At 44.3% G+C, this 16,201-nt stretch overlaps 1 protein-coding gene across 2 annotated transcripts in view; it reads left to right on the top strand.

Annotated features, from left to right (window-relative positions):
* The window catches only part of KIAA1191 (KIAA1191 ortholog), a 45,250-nt gene that overhangs the window by 20,085 nt on the left and 8,964 nt on the right, over positions 1-16,201 (top strand). For both annotated transcript variants that reach the window (XM_056574989.1, XM_056574990.1), the window contains one exon: positions 11,332-11,449. In XM_056574989.1, coding sequence (XP_056430964.1) covers positions 11,332-11,449 — 118 coding nt within the window. The remainder of the gene's footprint in view (positions 1-11,331; positions 11,450-16,201) is intronic.

The raw sequence follows: 16,201 nt of genomic DNA, 5'->3' as shown, positions 1-16,201 counted from the left end.
TTTTTTTTTGTTTTTTTTTTTTTTTGTTTTTTTAGGCATCCTTCTGGATTCAGTGTCTCAGCTTTCCCTCCTGCCTCTAGCCAAACAGATCTTCATCAAGGAAAGAGAGAAGTTATTTTCCGGTCTCCCCTATGCACCTTCAGGGAAGCAATGTCAGCACTAGGTCTGATGACTTCTTGTATTGTAGCAGTGAAATGGGCTCGGTACAGATCCAGGATGTTGCAGACGGATATCCTTTTTAAAAGTGGGATGGCAATCCCTCATCACTAAACCAACAATTTTCCCTTTCCTCAAAAGCAAGGGTCTCATTGATAGGTTGTTGGGGTTCATCCACCGTATCTCATGGGGTACCTTTGTGTCCATCGTCGGTAAGGAGTATAACTACACACGCCAGCCCTTGGGGTTGGGGTGCCTCCTGCGGCCAGCAGCTCCTTCAAGGCAGATGGTCTCCACTGATTCATCAGTCTACATCAATTTACAAAGAGCTCTAGGCAGTGTTCCATGCAATATCTTTGCTTATTCCTCAAATTCAAGGGAAGTATGTGCTGATATATTCAGACAACACCACCACTGTAGTTTACCTAAACAAACGATCGGACTCCCTGTTAAATCTCTCCTTCCAGATTTTTTTGCCTAGCAGAAGGCAGGTTGGCATCTCTCTGCAGTTCACCTGAAAGGGGAAGACAACAAGGTGGCAGACTTCCTGAGCAGAGGTCATCTTCTTCAGTCTGAATGGTATCTAAACAAGGAGATATTTGCAATGATAGAGGAAAGGTTTGGAAAATTCTCTATAGATCTCTTTGCTTCCAGAAACAGTAAGGATCCCAGGTTCTATTCTCTCAACCCACTGGATTATCTGACAGCAGTAGACTCCTTCTCTAAGGACTGGGGAAGAGAAAGAAGGTACGCTTTCCCACCTCTTCGCCTTATCCCTCAGATCTTGAAAAAGAGGAGACGGAGCCTTAGTCCTATTGACAGTGCCCTTCTCGCCTCCAAGGCCCTGGTTTGCCTTTCTAAGGACAATGTCAGTCTCACAACCATGGGTTCCTCCAGACAGGGAGGATCAACTGTACCAGGGACCAATTAATCATCCTCAGTCGGTTCACCTTCATCTAATAGCCTGGATGCTGAGAGGTTAATTCTAGAAGCTAGAGGCCTATCTGACAAAGTATTAAACACCTTACTTGCAAGTAGGAAAGATGTAACCTCTGCCAAATACCTAAGAACATGGAGAGCCTTCTTAACCTCTTCAGGACCCATGACGTATGCATACGTCTTCACACCCTGGGTCTTAAGGACCCATGACGTATGCATACGTCATGGCGTTTTCCGGTCTCTGCCGCTCGCCGGGCAGAGATCGGAACTGGATGCCTGCTGAAATCCTTCAGCAGGCATCCAGGGCAAACGCCGAGGGGGGCCATGTATGCCCCCCATGTCGGTGATCGCCGCAAATCGCAAGGGAAATCGCCCTTGCGATCTGCGGCGATACCGGGCTGATCGGGTCTCTGGGACCCGACCACCCGGTAATTTCGCATGATCCCGGCTGTCACAGACAGCCAGGACCATGCTAACGTATAGGAGCGAGGTGGCAAGCCTGCCACCTCCTCCTATACCCTGCGATCTGTCGGTTAGTTAACCGACCAATCGCAGGAGGGGGGCGGTTACTTCCTCCCGTCCTGCCCGGCCCCTGAAAGTCCGGAGAGGACGGGAGGAAGACCGGAGGACGCGGCGGGGGACGGGGGAGTGCTGGGGACCGGCCCCGGTACTTACCTCATCCCTGAAGACCCGGATCCCGGCGAGGAAGATGGCGGCGGCGACAGGTGAGTGGATCTTCAGCCGCGGTCGGGCCCTTTACAGCAATGCACGTCGCCGTAAAGTGACATGCATTGCTGTAATAGGACCCTGTAAACTACAACTCCCAGCATGCCCAGACAGCCCTTGGCGTCTGGGCATGCTGGGAGTTGCAGTTTTGCAACATCTGGAGGTCCACAGTTTGGAGACCACTGTGCCCTTCCAGATGTTGCAAAACTACACATCCTCAGCATGCCCTTACTGTCCAGGCATGCTGGGAGTTGTAGTTCTGTAACATCTGGCCCTTCAGATGTTGCAGAACTACAACTCCCAGCATGCCTGGACAGTTTTGGCATACTGGGAGTTGTAGTTTTGCAACATCTGGAAGGGCACAGATTGGGAACCACTGTATTAGTGGTCTGCAAACTGTAGTCCTCCAGATGTTGCAAAACTACAACTCCAAGCATGCTGGGAGTTGTAGTTCGGCAACATCTGGCTCTAAAGATGTTGCCGAACTACTACTCCCAGCATGCCTGAGAATGTTTGGGAGTTGTGGTTTTGCAACAGCTGGAGGCACACTGGTTGGGAAACATTGTTTCCTAACTCAGTGTTTCCCAACCCGTGTGCCTCCAGCTGTTGCAAAACCACAACTCCCAAACATTCTCAGGCATGCTGGGAGTAGTAGTTCGGCAACAGCTGGAGGTACATTCACATGGGCAGGGGGCTTACAGTGAGTATCGGGCTGCAAGTTTGCGATGCAGCAAATTTTGCGTGGCAGCTCAAACTCGCTGTAACCCCCCGCCCGTGTGACTGTACCCTAAAAACACTACACTACACTACCACAAAATAAAATAAAAAGTAAAAAACACTACATATACACATACCCTTACACAGCCCCCCTCCCTCCCCAATAAAAATGAAAAACGCCTGGTACGCCACTCTTTCCAAAATGGAGCCTCCAGCTGTTGCAAAACAACAACTCCCAGTATTGCCAGACAGCCGTTGACTGTCCAGGCATGCTGGGAGTTGTGCAACAGCTGGAGGCACCCTGTTTGGGAATCACTGGCGTAGAATACCCCTATGTCCACCCCTATGCAAATCCCTAATTCAGGCCTCAAATGCGCATGGCGCTCTCACTTTGGAGCCCTGTCGTATTTCAAGGCAACAGTTTAGGGCCACATATGGGGTATCGCCGTACTCGGGAGAAATTGACTAACAAATCTTGGGGGGCTTTTTCTCCTTTCACCCCTTATGAAAAGGTGAAGTTGGGGTCTACACCAGCATGTTAGTGTAAAAAAAATAAACTTTTTACACTAACATGCTGGTGTTGCCCTATACTTTTCATTTTGACAAGAGGTAAAGGGGAAAAAAGCCCCACAAAATTTGTAACACAATTTCTCTCGAGTACAGAGATACCCCATATGTAGGCGTAAAGTGTTCTGGGGGCGCACAACAAGGCCCAGAAGGGAGAGTGCGCCATGTACATTTGAGGTGATTTGCACAGGGGTGGCTGATTGTTACAGCGGTTTTGACAAACGCAAAAAAAACAAAACCCCACATGTGACCCCATTTCGGAAACTACACCCCTCACGGAATGTAATGAGGGGTGCAGTGAGAATTTACACCCCACAGGTGTCTGACATCTTTGGAACAGTGGGCTGTGCAAATTAAAAATGTTGTACAGCCCACTGTTCCAAAGATATGACACCAGTGGGGGGTAAATGCTCATTTTATGCCTTGTTACGTTCCTCAAGGGGTCTAGTTTCCAAAATGGTATGCCATGTGGGGGTTATTTTGCTGTCCTGGCACCATATGGGCTTCCTAAATGCGACATGCCCCCCGAGCAAAATTTGCTCTCAAAAAGCCAAATATGACTCCTTCTCTTCTGAGCATTGTAGTTCGCCCGTAGTGCACTTCAGGTCAACTTATGGGGTACCTCCATACTCAGAAGAGATGTGGTTACAAATTTTGGGGGGTATTTTCTGCTATTAACCCTTGCAAAAATGTGAAATTTGGGGGGAAACACACATTTTAGTGAAATTTTTTTTTTTTTTTTTTTTACGTATGCAAAAGTCGTGAAACCCCTGTGGGGTATTAAGGCTCACTTTATTTCTTGTTACGTTCCACAAGGGGTCTAGTTTCCAAAATGGTATGCCATGTGTTTTTTTTTTTTTTTTTTGCTGTCCTGGCACCATAGGGGCTTCCTAAATGCGACATGCCCCCGAGCAAAATTTGCTCTCAAAAAGCCAAATATGACTCCTTCTCTTCTGAGCATTGTAGTTCACCCATAGTACACCTCAGGTCAACTTATGGGGTACCTTCATACTCAGAAGAGATGGGGTTACAATGTTTGGGGGGTATTTTCTGCTATTAACCCTTGCAAAAATGTGAAATTTGGGGGGAAACACACATTTTAGTGAAATTTTTATTTTTTTACATATGCAAAAGTCGTGAAACCCCTGTGGGGTATTAAGGCTCACTTTATTCCTTGTTACGTACCTCAAGGGGTCTAGTTTCCAAAATGGTATGCCATGTGGGGGATTTTTGCTGTTCTGGCACCATAGGGGCTTCCTAAATGCAACATGCCTCCCAAAAACCATTTAAAAAAAAACGTACTCTCCAAAATCCCCTTGTCGCTCCTTCGCTTCTGAGCCCTCTACTGCGCCCGCCGAACACTTTACATAGACATATGAGGTATGTGCTTACTCGAGAGAAATTGGGCTACAAATATAAGTATACATTTTCTCCTTTTTCCCCTTGTAAAAATTCAAAAATTGGGTCTACAAGAACATGCGAGTGTAAAAAATGGAGATTGTGAATTTTCTCCTTCACTTTGCTGTTATTCCTGTGAAACACCTAAAGGGTTAAAACGCGGACTGAATGTCATTTTGAATACTCTGGGGGGTGCAGTTTTTATAATGGGGTCATTTGTGGGGTATTTCTAATATGAAGACCCTTCAAATCCACTTCAAACCTAAACTGGTCCATGAAAAATTGTGAGTTTGGAAATTTTGTGAAAAATTGGAAAATTGCTGCTGAACTTTGAAGCCCTCTGGTGTCTTCCAAAAGTAAAAACACGTAAATTTTATGATGCAAACATAAAATAGACATATTGTATATGTGAATAAAAAAATGCAAAATTTTCAAATTTTTCATAAAATGTTGGGATTTTTCACCAAGAAAGGATGCAAGATACCACAAAATTTTACCACTATGTTAAAGTAGAATATGTCACGAAAAAAACAATCTCTGAATCAGAATGATAACTAAAAGCATTCCAGAGTTATTAATGTTTAAAGTGACAGTGGTCAGAATTGCAAAAAATGGCCGGGTCCTGAGGTGTAAAATGGCTGGGTCCTTAAGGGGTTAAAGGGGTACTCCGGTGGAAAAAAAATTTTAATAATTTTTTTTTTTTTTTTAATGAACTGGTGCCAGAAAGTTAAACAGATTTGTAAATTACTTCTATAAAAAAAATCCTAAGCCTTTCAGTACTTTTTAGCAGCTGTTTGCTACAGAGAAAACTTTTTTTTTATTTTTTCTTTTTTTCTTTTTTTTCTTTGTCTTGTCCACAGTGCTCTCTGCTGACACCTGATGCCCGTATCAGTAACTGTCCAGAGCAGGAGAAAATCCCCATACCAAACCTATGCTACTCTGGACAGTTCCTGACACGGACAGAGGTGTCATCAGAGAGCACTGTGTACAAGACAAAAAAGAAATTCAAAAAGTGAAGAATTTCCTCTGTAGCGTACAGCTGTTAAAAAGTACTAAAAGGATTAATATTTTTTAATAGAAGTAATTTACAAATCTGTTTAACTTTCTGGCACCAGTTCATTTAGAAGAATTTTTTTTTTCCCCACCGGAGTACCCCTTTAAGAGTAGTGGGACCTGCAGTCGATCCATTGGAAGATCCCAATATCCCTCAAATCCTTCATTTCCTCCAGTTAGGGCTGGATAAGAAGCTAAGTCCTAGTAGCCTTAACCCCTTAAGGACATAGGGCGTATCCATACGCCCCCGTTTCCAAGTCCTTAAGGACCGAGGGCGTATGGATACGCCCTGAGCATTTCCGGCCGCTAGCCTGAGGGGAGCCGGGCCGGATGCCTGCTGAAATCGTTCAGCAGGCATCCCGGCATATCGCCCAGGAGGGTCATTATGTCCCCCCATGTCGGCGATTGCCGCAGATCGCTGGACAATTCAGTCCAACGGTCTGCGGCGGATTCCCGGTCAATCGGGTATCCAGTGACCCGGTGACCTGGAATTACTGGCTGATCGGGGCCGTCAGAGACGGCCCCGAACAGCCATTGCCAGCAGGGGTGAGGTGGCACTGGTGCCACCGCACGATCGCCCTGATTCGTCGGCCGGTTTCCCGGCGGACCAATCAGGGCGCCTGCTGCGGGTGTCACTCCCGCAACCCGCTCCGCCCCTCTTCCGGAGGACGTGAGCGGGTGCGGGCAGAAGACCCCGGGTGCTGGGGACCCCGATCCCCGGCGTCCCTGTTGGGATCGGGGCCCCAGGAGCGGCGGCGGCGAGGGACTGACCTGTGCGGCGGCATCTTGGAGCAGCAGCAGGAGGTGAGTGACATCCTCATGCTGTTGCTTAGCAACAGCTCCCAGCATGCAAAAAGGGCATGCTGGGAGCTGTAGTTATGCAACAGCAGGAGGCAGACCACCACAACTCCCAGCATGCCCTTATGGGCATGCTGGGACTTGTAGTTTTGCAACAGCTGGAGGCACATTTTTCTATGGAAAAGTGTACCTTCAGCTGTTGTATAACTACAACTCCCAGCTTGCACAATCAGCTAAAGTGCATGCTGGGAGTTGTAGTGGTGCATCTGGTGGTTGCATAACTACAACTCCCAGCATGCCCGTTGGCTGTCGGTGACTGCTGAGAGTTGTAGTTTTGCAACAGCTGAAGGCACACTGAGTTAAGTAGCAAACCAGTGTGTCTCCAGCTGTTGCATAACTACAATCCCCAGCCAAAGTAGTATGCCTCCGGCTGTTGCAGAACTACAAGACCCAGCATGCCCTTCTGCTGTCCGTACATGCTGGGGGTTGTAGCTTTTGCAACAGCTGAAGGCACACTGGTTGCAAAACACTGAGTTTGTTACCAAACTCGGTGTTTCACAACCTGTGTGTCTCCAGCTGTTGCAAAACTACAACTCCCAGCATGCACTGATAGACCGTACATGCTGGGAGTTGTAGTTTTGCAACAGCTGGATGTTTCTGATCTTTACTTTGGATGTAAAGTCCCTCATGCGGTAGTCCCGTCCAGATTGGTTTACTATTCTAAGTCTCCAGGGGTGCGGTCATGAGCGATCAGGAGAAGATAATTACTTGCCCAGTAATCTGTTTTTCATTAGCTCATGACAGCACCCCCCATTTATCCCACCCAAAAAAAGGAGAAAAAAATTGTTTAATTTAGAGAATGAAATCTTGTTTTCTGGCTCCTTTTTGGAGTACTTTTTACTTTGAACTGAGGTGTGGAGAGGGGTGTCCCATTTTTTGTTCCCAGGTTTCCTGTCCTAAGGTGGGAGGTCTTCTCCAAGGGTGCTGTCATGAACGAAAAACAGATTACCGCGTAAGTAATCTTTCTTTTAAATTTACCCACACAAATAATTTTTGGGTTTTGCCATGCATTTTATGGTAAAATGAGGTCATTACAAAGGGCAATTGGTCACACAAAAACAAGGCCTTACATGGGTCTGTGGATGGAAGTATAAAAGTTATAATTTTTAGGTGAGGAGGAAAAAGCACAAAAAAAATAAATTGCCATTGTCTTGAAGGCCAAAATGGACTTGGTCCTTAAGGGGTTAAAGCTCAGATTTTTTTATTTTATTTTTTTATAGAAAAAAAAAATTTAGAATGTTTTTGATGACAGGCACTCTTTAACCATTTGGGCACTAGATACTATACTATATTTGGTTGTCTGCAGGGCTGTGTAGGTAGCAGAAATGTGTCAAATGGGAGTCCAGCATAAAAAATGGTTAAGTAAATACATAACATACTGCTATAAATGTTTATAACTATTTATAAATGAGCAATTTCTGAGGATTTAGAAGTTTGCCTTACTAAGGGCTCATTCACACAGCCGCCTGCTTCCGTCAAAAAAATGCCTGTAATGCAACCCTTTTGCTAATTTTGCAAACTGGTTGTAAAGGGCTGTAAACGGATCCCATTCAGCTCAATGGTATTTTTTTTTTTTTTTTTTTGTCAGTTTGCACCCGTTATGTTTCTAACCCGTTATTTTTAACGCCCAAAAGACGTTCCATGCACAGCTTTTTTTTTTTTGCCTGTCAAAAATAACGGGTGAAAAACGAGTCTTTTAAAGTTAACATTAAAGTCTATGGGAAATGGGTTACAAACGGGTTACCCTGTAATGTACCCATTTGTCCCCGTTCATTTCAATCAGTTTTTCACCTATTTTCTTCTGAGCATGCTCAGAAGAGGTGGCATGAACCAGGAATTAAAGGATTAACGGATTAAAACGGGTGCAAAAGGATATAATATAGGCGTTAAAAAAATAAATAAAAAAAGGGTTACTAGACCAGTTTGCACCCATTGGTAACCCTTTTTTTTTTTTTTTTTTTTTTTTTTTTTTTTTTTACATATTCCGTTATTTTACTTGAACGGGTGACTATCTGGACGGGAACCAACGGCTGTGTGAACTTAGCCTAACTCCACAGTTCTGATATAAGAGAAGAGCAACTCTATTCCTCCGTGTTATGTCTTGTCTGTTGTATTCTACAGCTCGGATGGAATGGGTTGCTCTCCTCTAAAACGTTATTGGATTTATTGTTTGCTATGGGTGACACACAGAATGCTTAATATTGTAGATGCATCATGTTTATGTAGGAAATGTTCTGTAATATTGGACAGTTCTGCTGTCATGATTTTTTTTTTTTTTCCAAACGGGCACAAATGAGTTTGTGGAGAGGGAAGACCTGATGCCGATTACTGCGTGTAGTCACCTGTAAATAATTGAGGCATAAAGAGGCGTGTAGTTTTGGTATAAACAACCTGGTCTCTGCATACAGAACAGTCCATTTGTGTAGAAGACTTTCTATGTTATTGGTGACGGCATTAAGGCTAGGTTCAGACTACGGAATCTCCAGGCAGAAAATTTCCGCTAGGAGATTCCGAGTGTGGCCAGTGCCGGCTGAATCAGTCGTCGCTAGGACCGCGCAGACGCTGCAGTCTCCAATAGACTGCAATGTGTTCCGCGCGGGTTTCCGCCTCAAGAAGAAAGAGCCCCGTCTTTCTTCAGGCGGAAATTTCTAAGCGGATTTTTCGCTTCACAAATTCCGAAGTGTGAATTTGTGAACGGAAACCCATTCACTACACTATACATTTTAGCAAGCGGAATTTCGGACGGAAATTTTACGACGGAATTTCTGTCGGAAATTCCGTAGTCTGAACCTAGCCTAAAAGCACATATTTGGGCTACATCCACTGGAGAGTAGCCCTAGGAGTATAGTCACTTTGACCAAATGATCTGCAGACACCTTTACACAGATCAAAATGTATATAAATGACAGTGACGTATTATAATCTGGTAAAAAAAAAAAATCCCTCTACTTTGAGCGATGCTAGTGTCCAGGAGGCGGGCTGAATTTAGGTGTTGCAACACTGCCTGCATCCTCTCTCCCCCTACCTGTCCTGTATGGCTGACATGCAGGGTTCAGCTTCCAGTGCAAAGTATTGGATATAATAAAATCAGAGGAGGCATGAAGTCTTTATATTCTCACACTGGTTAAACAGCAGTAGTTAAAGGGGTACTCCGGTGAAAACCTTTTTTCTTTTAAATCAACTGGTGGCAGAAAGTTAAACATATTTGTAAATTACTTCCATTAAAAAAATCTTAATCCTTCCAGTACCTATTAACTGCTGAATGCTACAGAGGAAATTCCTTTCTTTTTGGAACATTGATGACATCACGAGCACAGTGCTCTCTGCTGACATCTCTGTCCATTTTAGCAACCATGCATAGCAGATGTATGCTAAGGGCAGCATGGTGGCTCAGTGGTTAGCACTGCTGCCTTGCAGTGCTGGGGACTTGGGTTCAAATCCCACTAAGGACAACAATAAATAAAGCGTTATTATTATTATTATAACGTCAGCAGAGAGAACTGTGCTCGTGATGTCATCAGAGAGCATTCCAAAAAGAAAAGAATTTCCTCTGTAGTATTCAGCAGCTAATAAGTACAGGAAGGATTAAGATTTTTTAATAGAAGTAATTTACAAATATGTTTAACTTTCTGCCACCAGTTGATTTAAAAGGAAAAAAAGTTTTCACCGGAGTTCCCCTTTTATATTGACATTCAGGTAGAGGTTAGGATGACCTACTGCTTGACTTCTGGCCTGAGTTAGATGTTTGTTTTTTTGGTTTTTAATGTCTCCTCCCACCTATTCAGACTGCACAATACAAATCAACACTTAGGTCCTGGCTTTTTTCAACTATAATAATGCCAATGTCCGACATTGTTGTACTGTACTTCTTCTGTTATAACCTATTTACGAGGAAAAAAAGTGGAAGCGATGAAGCCGGGGGCTACTGCAGCTCTGCTTCCTGCAGTCATTACAGCTGATACTGCAGCACTGCTTGTCATTTATACATGTATGTCCACATCAGCAAAAACTGCTCTGAAAATTTGCTCAAACCACTATTTTACACTTTTTTAATTTTTCTTTTTTTGATTGGACTAACAGCATTTTGTCGAGACAATCTTTCGGGATTCCTCCCTTTATCAAGTCCAAAGCAAATCCAAATCCAAAGGAATCCCGAAAACTTGTCTCTACAAAATGCTGTTAATCCAATAAAAAAGGTATTACAAGATACTGCAACATTTTATGATGTGTGTGTAAAATATATATATATATATATATATATATATATATATATATATATATATATATATATATATATATATATATATATATATTAATTATTATTTTTTTTTTTGTTTTTTTTTTTGGTGTGTGGTTTTGCCCCTGTGAACATGCAGAAATAGTATCTGGAGCTAATTTATTATTTATAGGTGAGCTGACAGACCTCCTTAAAAGGGTACTCCACCCCTAGACATCTTATTCCCTATCCCAATGTTTCCCAACCAGGGTGCCTCCAGGTGTTGGAAAGCTACAACTCCCAGCATGCCCGGACGGGGCATGCTAGGTGTTGTAGTTTTGCAACACCTGGAGGCACCCTGGTTGGGGAACACTGCCGTATCCTAAGGATATGGGATAAGATGGCAGATCCCCAGAAAAGGGGACCCCCCAAACCAGCAATTGGGACCAAAGCTGTCCAGGGGCTCTGTATGGAATTGCAGCTCTGCCTTCATGGACATGAACAGATGTGTCACTGGTTTAGGAAGATAAGAGCCATTTGTTTCTATCCCTGGACAAACCCCTTAAAGTGTACTAACTATTCTAAATAAGAGAGAACTGTGCAGATAACAAAGATAACTTACCTTGTGTTTTTTGTTTTTCCCCTCTCCATAACCCCATTCCATTCTGTGACCCTTCACATTCTCCACCTTGTTTGAGCAGGTTGAGGATGGGGATAATAGCATGCCCCCACCCACTTTGCCCAATTCCACCTCTGTGGAGAAGGTCCCTGTGGTGAAAGCCAAAGCAACCTCTGTCATCATGAACTCTCTTATAACAAGTAAGGTCGACTTCTCTTTTGGTTATATAAAGTATTCCTTCTGATATTATATTTTATAAGGATCATGGGGGGGGGGGAAATGTATCAAAACCTGTACGGAGGAAAGATTGACCACTTGCCCATAGCAACCAATCAGATCGCTTCTTTAAAGGGGTACTCCGGTGGAAAACATTTTTTAAATTTATTTTTATCAACTGGCGCCAGAAAGTTAAACAGATTTGTAAATTACTTCTATTAAAAAAATATTTACCTTTCCAGTACTTATTAGCGCTATATGCTACAGAGGAAATTCTATTCTCGAATGTTTTATTTTTTTTGTCTTGTCCACAGTGCTCTCTGCTGACACCTGATGCCCGTATCAGGGACTATCCAGAGCAGGAGAAAATCCCCATAGCAAATCTATGCTGCTCTGGACAGTTCCTGACATGGACAGAGGTGTCAGCAGAGAGCACTGTGGACAAGACAAAAGAAATTCAAAAAGAATAGAATTTCCTCTGTAGCATACAGCTGCTAATAAGTACTGGAAGGGTAAAGTGGTTTTTTATTTTTTTAATAGAAGTCATTTACAAATCTGTTTAACTTTCTGGTACCAGTTCATTTGAGAAAAATTTTTTTTTCCACCAGAGTACCCCTTTAATTTCTTTAAAAAAAAATAAAAATAAATAAATAAATACAAAAAAGCGCCTCTGGAAAATAAAAGCGACTGGGCAACTGGTTAACTTTTCCTCTGCACAAGTTTTGATCTCCCCCCAATGTCTTCATATGGGAAGAGGGAGAAGTTCTTATCTGTTCATGGTAAATACATAAATACAGGTATTACACTTTTATTAACCAACTGCTGCAAATGGAGCTAGGGACACAGAACGGAAAGTACAGACATACTGTCCACAGCTTCATATCTGTCCTCAACAAGGGGTGGAGATCAGATTCTTTTACTATTGCTCTGTGAGTCCACCAGCATCTACAAGTAGCAGAATAATGGGATTGTTTCTGCAGCATGTGAATTGAATTCTACAAGCCTCATTGAGGTAAATAGGAGACATTGTGGACCTTTTTTTTTTTTTGTGTTGTGGACCTATATGCACCTGAACTGTTGTCATCCAGTAGTTTTCCAGCCTTTGTGCTTTCGTCCATCACCTGGATTTCTTCATCTTTTGTATAGCATGCAAAGGCTTGCCTGCCAAGTACTGAGGCTAACAGAGGCAGGAAGGGGTGTAGTCTACGCCAGTGTTTGTGGATTGTATTGATTCAGTTCTAGTGCGGAGTTTGATGTATTGATGTTGTTGCTCCGATCCATTCCACCATGGTAAGTTATATTCTCTGCATTAAGGATGTGGATGCTGGGTGAACTTATCTCTACAATGAAAAGCTTTGTGTGTGTATATGTGTATAATAAATATATATATATATATATATATATATATATATATATATATATATATATATATATATATATATAGTCCTTTTTATATATATATATATATATATATATAGTCCTTTTTATATATATATATATATATATATATAGTCCTTTTTATATATATATATATATATAGTCCTTTTGTTATTTGAAACTTTTCATAATCCCCTGTGAAAACTATAATTTTTACTTTTGCCTTTGTGTTGTAGAGGTTTTAACTGTCTCCTTGGAATTCTAACAGTGTTTTTAAAGTGCTGGAGTACATTACGTATAGAGGAGATACTCTTGTGCGCTTGTACGTTGTTTGTTCTGGGCTGCGTCAGTATGCCTTAGACTTACAATGGAGCAGCTCCATACAATTCTATTGTAGCAGTTAGTTTTATTAGCATATTTTGCTTAAAGATTGGATTGTCTTTGCGACCGTTTTTATTCTGTTCCTTTTATCTGATTCCTGAGATGTTTAGTTTTTGTATGCTTAGCATCTTATGGTCTAGTGCTGCTTACAGCCTGGATAATGTTGGTTTCTAGCTATTCAGTCTGTTGCTTAAAGAACATCTATCTACAGTAGGTGGGGGTTAATTTGCTGGCTTCCTATGCTACATTAAAGGACATCTGTAGTGGAATATGACTTATCTCCTATCCAAAGTAAGGATGTCCCGATACTGGTATCAGTATTGGGGCCGATACTAGCAATTTGCATGGTATCGGGGACTCGTTTAATGTCCCCCGATACCTGCTGCCGCTCCACTGTCCTGTTCTTCCATCCTCCGGGCCGCATCATGGCGTCCTATGGAGGAGCATGTGACATATAAGTCACTCCGCCTCCTCCCCGGCGTAACGCTACGGAGGAAGCGGAGTGACATATATGTCACATACTCCTCCATAGGACGACATTATGCGGACCGGAGGATGGAAGAACAGGACAGGGGAGCTACAGCACCCGACAGAGGAGGTGAGCTGCCTGCAAGGAGGGGGGCTTCTACTAATGTCTAAACGGGGGGGGGGGGGGGGGAGGCCCTGCTGCTGTTTAAATGGGGGCCCACTGTCTACAAGGGGGCTGCTGCTAATGTCTGTAAGGGGATACTACCTACTATTAAAGACAATCTTACAGCAGAGTCACCTGCACTAACTTGAATTTATAGGTAGGTGACCGGGTTTCTACAGCTGCTCACCATGTGGCCATCGGTCTCACCGACAATGCAAATTCCCTGTTCTGTCCAATGGAGAAGAGAGAAATCTTGGCTCATACTACAGCAGCCGCCTCCATTGTACACAACAAGGACCCACATATCATACGGTAAACAGCGCCAGAAACCAGGTCACCCTGCTGTCAGATTCCCTTTAAAATAAAAGTACTCGTACTTGGTATCGGTGAGTACTAGAATTAAAGTATCGGTACTCGGTCTTAAAAAAATGGTATCGGGACATCCCTAATCCAAAGGATAGATCGCGGGGGTCCGAGCACTGGGCCCCCCCGCGATCTCTTAGACGGGGCCATGGCAGTATGCTGGAAAGGGGGCGTTCCGCCCCCGCATGATGCGGCGGCCAACACGCCCCCTCCATGTACCCCATAGAGATACATGGAGAGGGCATGTCTGCTGCAGCTTTCTGCTTGGGATGAAAATGCACTTCCTGCAGACTGTCGGGGCCCCATCCAGGAGATCCCGGGGAAGCCCCAGCGCTCTGACCCCCTGCGATCTATAACTTATCCCCTATCCTTTTGGAGAGGGGAATAAGTTATGTTGCGCTGGAGTACTCCTTTAAGGAGATACTATAGGATTAAGGGCAGATTCTAGGCTTAAAGGGGTATTCTGGCTTTATGCATCTTATCCCCCTATCCTTTGGGTAAGATATGATCACATGTTCTGTATTTGCTTCTGTGTATTTTATTTTCCTACCCATTGAAGTCAATGTGTAGCAAAATACGCAACTGATTTTGCTACGCAACTGATTTTGCTACCCATTACCCTTAAAGACGTTTTTTTCTTTTTAAATTCAGTATTTCCAAAAGGCAGTTTTTGAAAAATCGTGTGTGTTGTGGCTGCGTTTTTTCATGTGTCGCGATTCAAGAATTTTAAACAAAATTTACATGCATTTTAAATGTGGTGCCTAAATCACTAAAGGGGTACTCCGCCCCTGGCATCTTATCCCCTATCCAAAGGATAGGGGATAAGATGTTAGATCGCCGCGGTCCCGCTGCTGGGGACCCCGGGGATCGCTGCTGCAGCACCCCGCCATCATTACTGCATAGAGCGAGTTCGCTCTGTGCGTAATAACGGGCGATACAGGGGCCGGAGCAGCGTGACGTCATGGCTCCGCCCCTCATGACATCACGGCCCGTCCCCTTAATGCAAGTCTATGGCAGCGGGGGTGACGACCGCCACGCCCCCTCCCATAGACTTGTATTGACGGGGGCGGGCCGTGACGTCACGAGGGGCAGAGCCATGACGTCACGCTGCTCCGGCCCCTGTATCGCCCGTCATTACGTGCAGAGCGATCTCTCTCTGCACAGTAATGATAGAGGGGTGCTGCAGCAGCGATCCCCGGGGTCCCCAGCAGCGGGACCCCGGCGATCTGACATCTTATCCCCTATCCTTTGGATAGGGGATAAGATGCCAGGGGCGGAGTACCCCTTTAACTGAGCACTGTTCTTCCTACTGCATATCCCGTATTTATCGGGGTATACCACGCACCGGCCTAAAACACACACCCCCTTTTTTTTCCAAGGAGATTTTGGTAAAAAAAAAATTTACCAAAATATCCTTGGAAAAATGAGGGTGCGTGTGTGTGCAGATGTACCTTGATAAACTGTTTCTGGCGGCTTCTGCAGTTCAATGATTTAAAGCAAGCGCATTAAATCATTGACGTGCAGTGGCTTCTGTGGGGCCAGAGTGCCGCTGCTCTATTCCCTCCCCGTGCCCGGTTTTATAGTTAAATATCCCGCCGCCGCCACTGCCCAATTCCCTTCCCGTCCCCGGTTTTATAGTTACATGTGTCCTGAGGACTGCGGTCCTTCATGCTCCGGCGGCCTCCTGATCTGTACGCCGCGCACTGACTGACGAGGACGTTGCTTGTCATTACGCAGTGCACAGTGACAGATCAGGAAACCGCATGCAAGGAGCATGAAGGACCGCAGTCCCCGAGGCACATGTAACTATAAAACTGGGGACGGGGAGGGAATCGGGCAGTGGCAGTGGGACTCTGGCCAGGCAGAAGCTGCTGCAGTTAAATGATTTAAAGCGCCCGCTTTAAATCATTGAACTGCAGCGGCTTTTGCAGGGTCACAGTCTGTCTATCGGCACAGTCTGTCTATACGCCAATAAATACGGTAA

This window comes from Hyla sarda, chromosome 4 (assembly GCF_029499605.1).
Source record: "Hyla sarda isolate aHylSar1 chromosome 4, aHylSar1.hap1, whole genome shotgun sequence".
NCBI lineage: Eukaryota > Metazoa > Chordata > Amphibia > Anura > Hylidae > Hyla > Hyla sarda.
Note: the sequence above shows the minus strand (reverse complement) of the source record. Positions and strands in the feature narration are given on the sequence as shown.